At 53.3% G+C, this 11,959-nt stretch overlaps 4 protein-coding genes across 4 annotated transcripts; 1 reads left to right on the forward strand and 3 right to left on the reverse strand.

Annotated features, from left to right (window-relative positions):
* Window positions 1-5,452: 5,452 nt before the first annotated feature.
* On the reverse strand, window positions 5,453-6,363 carry B0T26DRAFT_390426 (uncharacterized protein). The gene has a single exon (XM_060434759.1). The coding sequence runs from the start codon at window positions 6,223-6,225 to the stop codon at window positions 5,578-5,580; it is 648 nt and encodes a 215-aa protein (XP_060292315.1). The 5' UTR covers window positions 6,226-6,363; the 3' UTR covers window positions 5,453-5,577.
* On the reverse strand, window positions 6,364-6,666 carry B0T26DRAFT_390425 (uncharacterized protein; the record flags this gene model as incomplete). Its single annotated transcript, XM_060434758.1, has 1 exon — window positions 6,364-6,666. A coding segment is annotated over one exon (165 nt), but the record flags the coding sequence as incomplete, so codon positions are not given.
* Window positions 6,667-7,553: 887 nt separating this feature from the next.
* On the forward strand, window positions 7,554-8,215 carry B0T26DRAFT_720144 (uncharacterized protein). Its single transcript, XM_060442463.1, has one exon. It carries the CDS (start codon window positions 7,626-7,628, stop codon window positions 8,178-8,180), a length of 555 nt encoding a protein of 184 aa, XP_060292317.1. The 5' UTR covers window positions 7,554-7,625; the 3' UTR covers window positions 8,181-8,215.
* A 1,366-nt stretch (window positions 8,216-9,581) lies between these two features.
* B0T26DRAFT_784659 (DHS-like NAD/FAD-binding domain-containing protein) lies at window positions 9,582-10,511 on the reverse strand. The gene is made up of 2 exons (XM_060446761.1): window positions 10,301-10,511; window positions 9,582-10,228 (listed from the first exon to the last, which is right to left on the reverse strand). Exons 1-2 carry the CDS (start codon window positions 10,464-10,466, stop codon window positions 9,828-9,830), a joined length of 567 nt encoding a protein of 188 aa, XP_060292318.1. The 5' UTR covers window positions 10,467-10,511; the 3' UTR covers window positions 9,582-9,827.
* Between the last annotated feature and the right edge of the window lie 1,448 nt (window positions 10,512-11,959).

An 11,959-nucleotide genomic window follows, 5' to 3' on the forward strand; every position in this document is an offset into this window, starting at 1 on the left:
CGAGCCCCGGAACCAGGATACTTGGCGTGAGGGATGGGGTGGGGCTCCCGAGGTGTCTCTGGCGGAGGAACGGGGTCAGTCCTGGAGGTAGGGGTCTGATTGGGTGGGGTGGGCTAGCGTATGGGTCAATTTCGACCAGTCAAAAACTGCAGCCCCGATAATAACACAGGTATTCGAGAACACGGTGCTGCACGCTTCAGGAAAGGCGCCGTCCCCCACCTCTCCTTATTTGGTTTAGCGCGGCCATTCTATTGACGTGTTGAGCCTTACGCCTCCTCACTCGCACATCACATCCTCTCCCGAGGCCGCCGCCACGTTTGCCTGGGGGAACCCTAGGCTTAACCCCGCTAGCTAGTCGCCAAAAATGCCGTATATATCGATAACATTATTATAATAAGGAGACCTCCCCTCCGAGAGAAGCGCGTACGGGGCGGATGGTGAATGAGAGATGTCATGTATTCTAGAATGTAGCCCAATGAGTGCCTTCAACCGTGTTATATTGATTGATGTCAGAAAGAAGAGAGGGCCGGTCCGGGGACCTCTGTTGACCCTGCCCTCAACCATATCCCATTGGGCATAGTCTTTCTGACAAGACGCAGACATAATATAATATTTCGTCTGCTTCAATAAGACTTGCTGCCTTAAGGAGGGACTTCCACAGTTAGATTTATCACAAAAGTGAAATGGCTCATGCCCATCACGTACACATTAAAGGTTGACACAGGCATTTGCCGCGGTACAGCAAAAAGCCAAACAATTGAACGGCACCGACAAGTTTAGTTCGATCAACGGATTCCAAATTTTCAGCTACATGTCAGAACCACAATCGCAAATATAAAGACACAGTTGATGCCTTTTAACGCCATGCCCAGGGCAGGAGAGATGCAGATAATGTTCCAGTTGGTCAAGAAAGTTCGAAATACCGGATTGAGCGTCGAGAGGTGAATTAAATATGTACATGTACTTGGAAAGCATTCTAAACGCAATTATAAAGTAATCCCCTTGAGCTCTGCTAGAAACCCCTATCCCGGGCACGCGTACCTCTCCCGGTGGCCGAGGATTGTGAAACCCACCAGTTTGGGCTGAAAGACCGAGACCGAAAAACATTTGGCCAGGCTTGAAACATTAGAGGCCAAGCGGGTTCTATCTTACTGCAAGGGCTGGACCGCAAAAAACGGTTCTAACAAGAAGTCTCACAGACGGATCTTCTAGGTGCGGCAGGCAGTGGCGCACAGAACGCCGCATTGGAACATGGGTGGACTGAGTAATCAGTACGTTGTTGCCGCATGCTAGTAAAGGCAATTAGCGGGCGGCGTTGCCGACAGTCGATGCATGGAAGCTCCTACCAACTTGGAGTCTTGAACAGAGGTTCTAGGGACTAATGCTTGATCCTGTGTTCCGTTGACCTGGGCAAGAATGCGTATAAGGGGCTGTCGCCAAGTCTTCGGCACTACCCCTCCCTAAACGGGTCTGGAGTACACGAGCGGCTTCGGCAGGCAATGAAATTGAGTGGACAAGCTAAGCTAAACCGGCCGGATTGGCATCGGGGTCGGGATCAAGATCAGACAACCCGCACGTTCTCATTGGAGAGCAAGGAAGTGGCGTGAATAGATAGGAAACCTCACATTGATTTGCCTGCCGGCTACGCGGCTGGCACAACTCCCAGGCCGAGGGGTTGCGTTCAAAGCACGGCCCGGAAAGTCGTTGGAGAAAGGGTTGGCCCGGCCCGAGGCTAATACCCCTTTTAACTTCACATTCTCGCCCCACTCATCCCTCAATTATCATTTTCTTATCGCTTTCTCGTGACAAATTTCTGTATCACTCGTTACTTTATCCTTAAATGGATGAGCCTTTCTTTCTACAAATCGTGATAGACGGCGCCAAGTACCAAGATAGCAGCTCCAATTTATGGGTGGACGGGTGCCGCAACTACAATTCCGAAAAGAAGATCACCAATTTCAAGCTTATCACTAAGCACTTAATGGCACCAAAAACGGAAACTGAAATTCCACCCCCTCCAAGCTAGCTAGACCTCTCCCTCAAAACCACTTGCCTTCCAAGTCATATCTGTCGACATAGTATTAGCACCAGATCCACCATCAATTTTACAGAAAAAGGTATAGACGTACCATTGAGCCTAGATGGCAAAATTACCAATGCCAGCTACCCCAGCTGTCTGGGCAGCACGAAGTGCCAAATCACCATATGCGGCCATCATGGCCTTGCAAGTTCTCAGGGTCACTAGCTCGAGTAAACTCTGATCGGGGAGCACCGATTCGTCAATATTGGGTCTGGCGCCGTCGTCATTTAGGGAAAGTCCCGCCTTGGCGAGCTAAGGAAACTGGCGGACATGTCGGAGAAGTCGTCGGCGAGCCCAGTAAACGGCCAGGTTCTGGTTATACGCGCAGACACGAGCTGTCTCATGACGGTCCCAGTGGATCATGCTATCGGCGCGGGCGCCCTCGGCGGCTGTGTGATGCAGAACAGAGCTGTCAAAGCCCTCACCTTCGCTCTCTCCTTCTTCTTCAGTGCTCGGGTCCACCTGCTTCTTTACCCTCCCCTCTGCTGGTCGTGGCCTGGTCGCTCCTGGAATTACCTTTCCCTTGGCGTCTTAAGGCCAGGTTCTCATGTCTGAGACTGTGTGGGTTGTCTCGTCTATTTCGAACCGCTCAAAGTATAAGCCGATGCTATACCAGATTGCAGACTTCGTCGCCTCCCTCTGCTCGTTCGTAATGTATTGCCCTGTATCTAGAGCTGCCAGATCCTCTGCTAGGATTCCCGCTAGATCTGTCCATTGCCTTGTGCGGGGTAGTTCGTTAACGCTGGTATGAGCCACCTTATTTCGCTGTATATATAGCTTGATATAGCTGCGGGCCTGATTGTATGTAGTCCCGTTGATGAGGGCAACAAGCTTGCGAAGTAAATCTGATAACGGCGTGGCGGCAGGGAGTCCCTCCTCATCCCGGTGCTCCGACTTGTGCTCCTCCTCAAGGTCCAACATAGTGTCAAGTTCTGTCCACCTTGTCAATATAAAGTGGTTCAACGCCTTTTGCTCATCGGTGAGCTTTGGTGGCGCTGCTAGAGTGCTTCCCTCCGCTGCTTCAGGGGGTTTTCCCCCGAATCTTTTGGCCTCTTTATCCGATTCCATTTTGGCCGCTGCCGCTGGCGCTGCCGACTTAGCCTGCTTCAGGATATCTCTGGCTTCGTCTCGTATGGCCGACGGGTTAGCGGCGTAATAGTCCCCGTATCGCAGATACCAGGCATCGTTCATAAGCTTCTCTAGCTTCAACCTCGCATCAAAGTACTTTTCGTCTGCCTCGAGACGACGGGTGACCTCTCTCCGAACAGTATCAAGAGCGATTTCCCTGGTTAGCCGCTCCCGAGTCTCTGCATCAGCGCTGGCGGCTTTGTGATATCGACCGAGGAGTAGCCGAAGGGATGCTTCCGTGGCTGGGCTCATAACCCGCCTACCCTTGGGCGTCCCATAGTCCTCCCTCTTCTTCAATAGGTTATTAATCCATTTCGTAGCCTCCTGGATAATGTTCAAGGACTCGTCCCGCCCTCACGTCGCTTTCAGGCTGTTGGGATGTCCTGGTTGGTGATTTGGTCACCCATGTCGAGTGTCTGTTCAATGGACTGCTTTCAGATTGGAATCAAGAGGCTGTTTCGTTGGACTCTGGGTGGCTGGAGCTGCATTTCAGCCCGGACAATCCACTAGGTTGCGGATCAGAGTAGACTCTGTTTAGGTGTACTACACAGGACGCTGCCTTTAATACCAGAAATCACAACCATACAGGAAGAGTGATACTCTTATTAGTCAACGTCTGGGACAACCAAAATATACCTGTCTTGGTGTGCAGTCGCACATCAACAGAGTCTAACACTTGTCGTCGCGTGGGTATAGGCAGTTTCAGATGGCCTGATTTGTTGCGATTCTCTTCATACGCAGTCTTTGAGATATTTGAGCTTGTTTAACAGTCCCTTCACACTCTAATTTAGGCACCGCTGGCTGCAATGTCCGCAGCATTGAACGCCAATAGACGTCTGGGCCCGGAGTAGGACCATAAGAAAAAGGATAGCCTTTTAATCCCGCCGATGCCGTGCATGATGACATTGCGCTAAATGTGAGAAGGAGTGGTAGAGGAGAGATTGTGGATTTAATAGGTATCTAGACCTGGGTAAGGCCGAAAAAGAACGGTACGTACAAATCTAGCACCACGGCGGCTGCAGACTTTATAACAACTGTAGAGACTGCGTGGCTTGGTGTATAGTTTGCTTCGCAGTTTGGATGCTCACACCCGCTGTTTGGGTGGCAGAGCTGGAGAACGGCAGCGGATATCTTCAAACCGGCAAAAGGCAGCCAAAAACAAATAAATTCATGTTAAACCCGTGATTCGGTGATTAATATCTTATATATTGAATTGGCGCAGGAACACAATCCACACCACACACCACACACCACACACATACGCACTCCGTGGCCTGCAGCTCGTTCTGCGGGCCCACTTGCGTGTTGGGTCCCTCCGGTCAAAGGGATATCGACTGCCTCATGCAGTTGCGCAAGACTAAAGGACGCAGGAACGTATAGAACATACAGGACGCATTGGACATGGTAGACATAGGTACTTACTTGCGCTCACAACACAGTCATACAGCCCGGCAAGGGCACGGAAATCGCCGCCACTGGGACCTTGTGGTCCGATTAGAGGAAGATCAATCGCTTGGTTCAAAAAGACCTATGTAATAGAAATGCTGGGCATGGCCCTATATATATGTGACTAGCCGTGTGAGCTACGGCATAAGACATAGCTGTAACAACCGGAAGCTTTTCAAACAGAGGGTAGATACGCTAAGCCATCGAGACCATTTCTGGGCCTATTTTGAAGGCTATTACTATTGGCGAGGCAGACAAGAGTGGTCCTACCTACTTAACCCTCTTTTAGGTTATTCGAGAGTGAGGCTCGAAGCTCGTCTCTTGAAAGTCGCGTAAAGTTGACAATTTCGGGGTATAGTGAGCGTAGGCTGAGCCGGGGTGATGTGACTGCAGGGACGGGGCGCCCCGGGCCAGCCCCAGGGTCCGGAGGGATGCAGCCAATAAGAAATTGCCTAGTGCCAAGACGAAGCTCGGCACCAGGCAGGGAGTCTGCCAGGCAGACTAGCGGTGCCCGGCGCTGGGCAAGGGCTTGGCACCTGGTAAGTAAGAGTCAGGCTCTTATTGGCCTACAGAACCTACATATACGATGGCCGCAGCCACGACCTTGGAGACAGGGCTTGCTTGGTTCTTCAAGCAAGCAATATATATTCATTGCACTCGTGCATGTTGAGTAGCATTCCAATTTGACTGTGTTTACCGTGCGACAAGGAGCTTGCCCTTTATCCAATCTTCATTATTACCAATCCAGCAACCCTCTCTGTGGAGCCCCTGCTCCCTTACAGACAGACGACCCTCCTAGTCGAGTGGTTTGTAATACGTTGCTTGCTTCTCCCTTTTGGTACTGATTGAATAGAGTGCTCATCGCATATCGACAACCTGGCTACGCCCGTGTAAGAGAGGGCAGGTACGCCTGATCAAGGTGGTCACGATGTGGGCAATGAGTGGAGCGAGCAATGACTGGTATTGGTGTGAGACTTCAACCTGGCCCTCTCAAAGGAATGGGACGAGGGCCACTGCTTATATACATGACGGAGTGCTTGGGCCAGCGGGTGAGAGGTCATGACAAAGGAGTGAGGTCTTGGCCCGCTGGTCGTGTGTGTGGGTTGGGGTTCTTTCCTTATAGGGCGATGGCTTCCGAGGACAAACTGCTTCATCGCCAAGTTTCGACGAATCCACTGCTGGTCTTGGGGGAAGTAGGTCTCCTCTTTGAGCAGTATCTCAATCGAAAGCGGGATCCTTGGAGATGTCCAAGTCGGAGCAGCCAAAGCCCACGGCTTGCCGGGCAGACAAATGTCGTGTTCCGTGGGTAGAAATACCAGGAAAAGTGAAGCGGTAAAGCGTGAACGGCTCATTCGCATTGTCCCAGTCGTCATCGTCCCAGTCGTCATCGTCCCAGTCGTACGGTTATGTCGCTTGTCTTTTGACGCAATATGTCTAGCTCTTCGGCCGAAAATAGGCCGGGAGGAAGGGTCCGGGGGTGGAGGAGAAGGTGGTGATGGTGATGGTGGTGTTAGTCCGGGAATGGTGGTGTTGGAGGCAGGTAATGCGAGAATCCCAATTGCCGCCGGCATAGAAACGTTGAAGGACGAGATGGCGCATCGGAATCCTTCACCGCCGAAACCCGGCGTCACCCGCCTTGCTAAGCAGCTCGCCCGAGCGCGTGCGCGGAATTCGAACTCGGCGCTCGTGTACTCGCTCTCTCAACGACGGCGTGTGCCCGAACTAATACACCGGGCGAGAAAATCCTCTGTACTTTTGATACCAGTGGTTAAGGGGTCTCACGCCAGTCGGCGCCGTATTCGCTCCCCCAGATAACCGCAACCTCTCGCGCCACTTCGTCGCATCGCTCATCCCATCTCGTTGGTCTCGTCTCGGTGTCTCGCGAGCGTTGTGATGTCGAGGCGGTGCCCTGCCCATATGCCTCTCGAGATATTGGCCGTATCGCTCATACTAGTAGATGAGTCGACCATGGAAGCGAAGAAGGATGGCTGACGCGAGCAAGGCCTCGTGTCCATACAGGGGTTTGCCAACCCTGCCCCGCTAAATCGGTGGGAGGTGTGGGTCTTTTGATGCGGGTCAGCCCTCACTTGGCGCGGGGTGTTGCCTGGGTTGCCCCATGTCTCCAAACGTTGCACTTGATGTTTACTTACCCCTGAATTGGTTCAATTCGCCATCTCCTGCCAAAGGTTTCGTCCGGTTAACCTTGCCCAGGCCGACGTCGCACCGCTTGTCGCACGCTTACGAGAAAAGCGCGATAGTTGGCCCTGCAAGAAAGTCTCAAGTTAGCAGTGCCCGAGTGTGGAGTGACGAGTGCTTCCAAGCTGAGCAGAGGCAGCGGTTGCAGAAATTACAGACAAACTCTCTGGCCGTGGTTGGCAGTCCGTTGGGATGAAAAGCGTCCGATGCTAATTGAGACAGCAGAAGCATGCTATGCGGAACGGGCGTTGGCCGGAAGTTCCATCATTTTCATAGCAGTATGAAGGAAGACGCTACCTTGGAACACTTATATCGTACGTTCGCTGCATCGAAAGACGACCTTCTCTCCATTTCTGGGGGTGGAGAGTCTCTAATTCTTCAACACCGGCCGGCAGGCTCCCGGCGTCCGTATCGGAAGCTACTGTGAAAGAGAAAGCAGAAACTCCAGAAACAGATCGAAAGCAACTAAGCCCTGGGTCTAACACTCGAAAGCGTTCCGACTCGGTCATCAGTGCCGAGGGGGCCGCGATCCGGGAGCGGAGCATGATTATTGTTTACTACGACAGCTACGCACAGCTCTTCTTCGAGTATCTTGTCAAGTTCATCAGCGCCAGCCGTAACATGATGCGCTAAGCGGATGGCCGTCAAGGTAGCGCAGATTAAGCGGCTAGCCGAACTTGAGATGTCCGAGAAGAGTGATGAGGAAGAAGCGCAGCCCAGCACACCCAGCCCTGCAGATTGCGCCATTGCTCCGCTCGAAGCTGCATCAACTGCCATGAAGGATGGTGAAGGGGAAGAGAAAATGCAATCACCAGGCCTACTTATTGCGCAAGCTGCTCTTGCGCGCTCGATGTCCTCGCAGGCTGGCATGCGGACCAGAGACGTGTACGGCCGGGGTGGTATGGGGCGTCCTGGGCCTGACCCACTGGAGAAGGATATTTACGACGACCTCGATAAGGGGCTGGAGAACGTGCAGAGCACTTGTGAGCACGCAGCGCATGAGGTCTTGAAATATGGCGACTGCGCCGAGGAAGTAGACCAGATCTCTCGCCGTATGACCGAGAACATGGCGCTCACCAAGGGTGAACTGGAGCGGGTGGAGCGCGAAGATCCAGAAGCTCTCAAGGCCGCCGAGGACGAATCTCGTGGGCGCACCTACCGTCCACCCAGCATGCGGAAGGACCTCAGCCACCGGAACGACATCAAGCACGGCACTCTCACTGCAGTGAAGGCCAGCGCAAGTGCCAGTTCCAACGACATCGTGGCCGGCAACCAGCTCACTGCGGATGACGGCATGGATGACCGTGAAGGCGCAGAAGCATGCAGTTAGCGACCGCTTTACATGATTATTTCCCTACTTTACTAGCCTTGTAGTTTACGTGTAAGTTATAAAGTTAAATAATACACTTTCAACGGACGTAACCACAAAATACGGCGCAGACGGCGCTGCTGTGGTGTGCCGACTTGAAGTTACTCCAAAAGTTGATCACCGGCTGGCCGGCCGCCGAGTCGTGGTTGCCTCCTAGCTACCCGCCCAAAACCAAAAGCCCCAAATTGCTGGGGTCGTGTATGTTGCTTGCCACCAGCTTTTAACGTATTATAGGCTACTTCAGCACCACATTTGGTTGTGAGCATTGGCGCCTTCTTCATTATCAACGCACGAGCAGAAGAAGTAGGAAGGATGCGCTCCTGGATGGCTGTTAGGTGTCTGGTGGGCATGTTCTCGATTATTGCAGCAGTGTGCTCCTGGCCATATATTACTCAATATTCGCTTAGCGCAGTACCACTTTTGGAGCATGAGGCATGAGGCATGAGGCATGAGGCATGAGGCATGAAGCATGAAGCATGAGGCATGGGGGCTGTGGAAGCTGTGGAAGGTGCGGAAGCCATGGGAGTTGTTGGTTGTGGTGGGCGATACCGGCCGGGTCACATGCGACAGTTTCTTCGCTTTCCACTACGGGCACCGGGTACCCCACTGCGGTAGATAAGGAGGGCACTAAAGGAATGAGAAGTTCTCTGAGCTTCGCCATGAAAGCAGCCTCCCAAAGAAGCAGAGACTCACCCCCGCGCGGCACCAGCGGCAGCTCCGACCTTGCTCCCCCCGCAGGATGGGACAGTTGCTCTGACCTCAGCCTTGCGAGGTGGGCTTTTGGAATGGAAGCGCAAGGGGCCGCGTTGTGACCCTCGACCTGGGCAAATATCCACCGGCAGTATATAGACAGTGAAAAGAGATCAGAGGCTTGGAGCGCTGTTGAAGAAGATGCTGCCGGGGCCGTCGATTTCGGCGGCCTCTATGTGGAACATCAAATCGCCGCTCCACGTTAGGGAGAATACAGCCAGCCCGACACACGGAATGCGGTAGCAAACGGCACAGGTTTTACTGCCCGGGAGGACGGCCGATTGAGCGACTTTGGCGGCGAGTAAATCCAGCATGCTGATCGACATGATCTGTACGAAGAAAGAGAGAAAACTCAGCCAGCCGCCTGGGTGTGTTTGCAGTACGAGAAAGTCGAACCAATTCAGGGGCAAAGTAAACATCAGAACTCTGCGGGGATGTGCCCAGGCGGCACTCAGGCGACACCCCACACCAAAAAAGCGAGGGCGGACCACTCGCTGTGTGGCTGCTGGCTGCTTGACCCTCACGCTTGAGCGGCGGACACACGAGCGCCATCGCAACCGTGTGATTGGTGAATCTCCCGCCTCAGTCACAGCATTCAGATTGAATCAAAGAGCTCGATGTTCGCGTTGATGGTTTATCTAGCTAAGCGTGAGGTCGATCGGGTTATCCTGGCTGCTCCCTTGCCTCCTATCACACCCACAAGAAGCCATGACCTCCTGTGCTCGCCCTCTCCAGTTAAGTCTATCAAGCCTGTTGGTGAGCTTAATTCCGACTGGCGGTCCATCAAATCTCGTACCCAGGCGTCGCAGTCCCAGTCGACCCAATAATCGATTACGCCGTCCCAGCTCTCAGCTGGTTCTATGAGGTCACAAACACCACTTTTCCAGCCCGTTTGTGAATGACCTTCGCAAAGTCCTTCACTAGGCGCTTGACCCCGTGTGTTGTAAGGCTCGTGCCCAGAATAAGAAGGACATCTGGGCGCAGCAACAGATCACGCCGTGCGATGGCGGAGATGGAGTCAGCCCGCGGGTCCAGTTCATCGTAAGGCACGACGTCGGGTCGAAGCGTTCCGATTGTAGTTGTACGTTTCTTTGCTGTCGTTTTGGCGTCGGATATGTTGGCATAGCCGGGACATGGTGGCCCCTGTCCCGCCAGAGTCTCGGTTTCTTGACTACACTCGTCCCGGCTATGCGTGCCAGAACACTTGGAGCATCGCAAACGGCGGAGAGATTCATGGAGAACACAATCGACGCCTCTGTCTTGAAGTCGCGACTCGTAGTGGACTCGGTGGTGGTCTCGGATATGCCTTGACCGGTACTTCTTGCAGAAACACGATCGATTCCCAGCCCCCTTGTGCAAATCGGTGGAGAGGCCAACCTTTTCTTCAAGACAGTCGATGTTCTGGGTATAGTCCCGAACCAGCTTGCCAGCATCACGCAAACCAAGGATGAAGCGATGTGTTTCTGTTGGCCTGGCATGCTCACTGTCCTGGCGCATCTTGGTGATGCCGCTGTAGAAGAGAACTATGAGATCAGAGTTAAGAGCTGGATGGGGACAAGAGATTCAGCTATCTTAATGGGGATGCCCCTTTATTTATGTTCGTCAAGCCGCTGGCTTCGGGCTCATGGTCTTCCCAATGGCCGCCAAAATCGGTTACCTAGCACCCAGATCTACCGAGCCGACCAAAGACGCCAATAGACAGACACACCGTGGCTCAAGGTCAGCGACCTGCCAGGACTCTCCCACTCTCGGTAACTCCTCGCTGCTCCAACCTGACATGGCCGAGGCACGCCGTTCCGTCCCAGAGAGGGTGTTCTACTGGACCGCGCCCTCGTATTCAGGTTTTTGTCGTCGGGAAGGAACTAACCAGTCGCCATCGCCACCCTATCCACTTGTTGATCCTTGTCTGTTTCCAATTGAAGACCGGCCGCAACCACTTCAGCTCTTTGCAGGGACATTCATCACCAGCGCCGAGGAACAGAGCCACAATCCGTAGCTCACTCATGCAGGTTGCTCTTCTCGTCCACAAATCCGACCCGTGTGATCAATAGGTAAACGTCTGAGTTATCGGTTAACAGGATAACAGTTAAAGATGAGGGCACCACGATGGGTGTGCCGGCTCCAGCTCCAGCTCCGAGAAGCATGGTATCTACATTCTGGTTAGACTTGCCAGCTGGAGATTCTCAGAAAGGCGGTCTTCAACCTCGTCACAATCCGCTCTTTGTAATGCTACTCTTCGCATGGATTCCTTTGTTCTTACCCTCCATAGCTTACGCCTGGAGTCCCAAAACTTTTATTGGCGACTCAGTTTCTGCTCCTTGTCCTAGTGTGACTAGCCAGCATTGCCTCGAACCCAGACATTAGCGCTCCTGATAGATACCGAGTTTGCTGGTAGGTCAAGAAGTCCGGCTACGCGATTGGCGCTCGGGCGTTCAATCCGCTGCGCAGACGTTGGGCGGCGGTTCGCCTGACCGGTCCTCGATGGCGGGCGTTATGGAACCGAGGTTCTTGCTACTCGCTGAGACGCCAGCTTTCAACCCTCAGTCCGCGGATCTCGAACCGATTCAGGCGTATCGTCCTAGCGCAGCGGATCGGGGAGAGTTGCGGATCAATTCGAAAGATTTGCGAGACTCGTGCCGACGAGTTTGATCTGTCCGTCAAATGCAGACGAGGGTAGCAGGTCGTGTTGCGTTGCGTCACGTTGCACGTCTGAGCTTGAGTGCAGCATTTTTGCTGTTGGTTATAATACGTGAAGCCAGAGCCAGAGGAACGAAAAGAGGAGGAGGAAAGGCAGAATCGTTAGGGAGGGACCGAGGGCATGAAAGTATTTATCGTCAAGAGTTGACCTCGCGATCCAGCAGCTGATACGCGGGGCACCGGGAATGAGGGACAAATTCTTGGTCCGTGCGCTGAACTATGATTGGTGCAAGCCGCGGCCAGGCGAAGCGCGGCCGACCACTCAGAAAACGGAAGCCTCGACGGCAACACAT

This window comes from Lasiosphaeria miniovina (assembly GCF_030549165.1).
Source record: "Lasiosphaeria miniovina strain SMH2392-1A chromosome Unknown B0T26scaffold_6, whole genome shotgun sequence".
NCBI lineage: Eukaryota > Fungi > Ascomycota > Sordariomycetes > Sordariales > Lasiosphaeriaceae > Lasiosphaeria > Lasiosphaeria miniovina.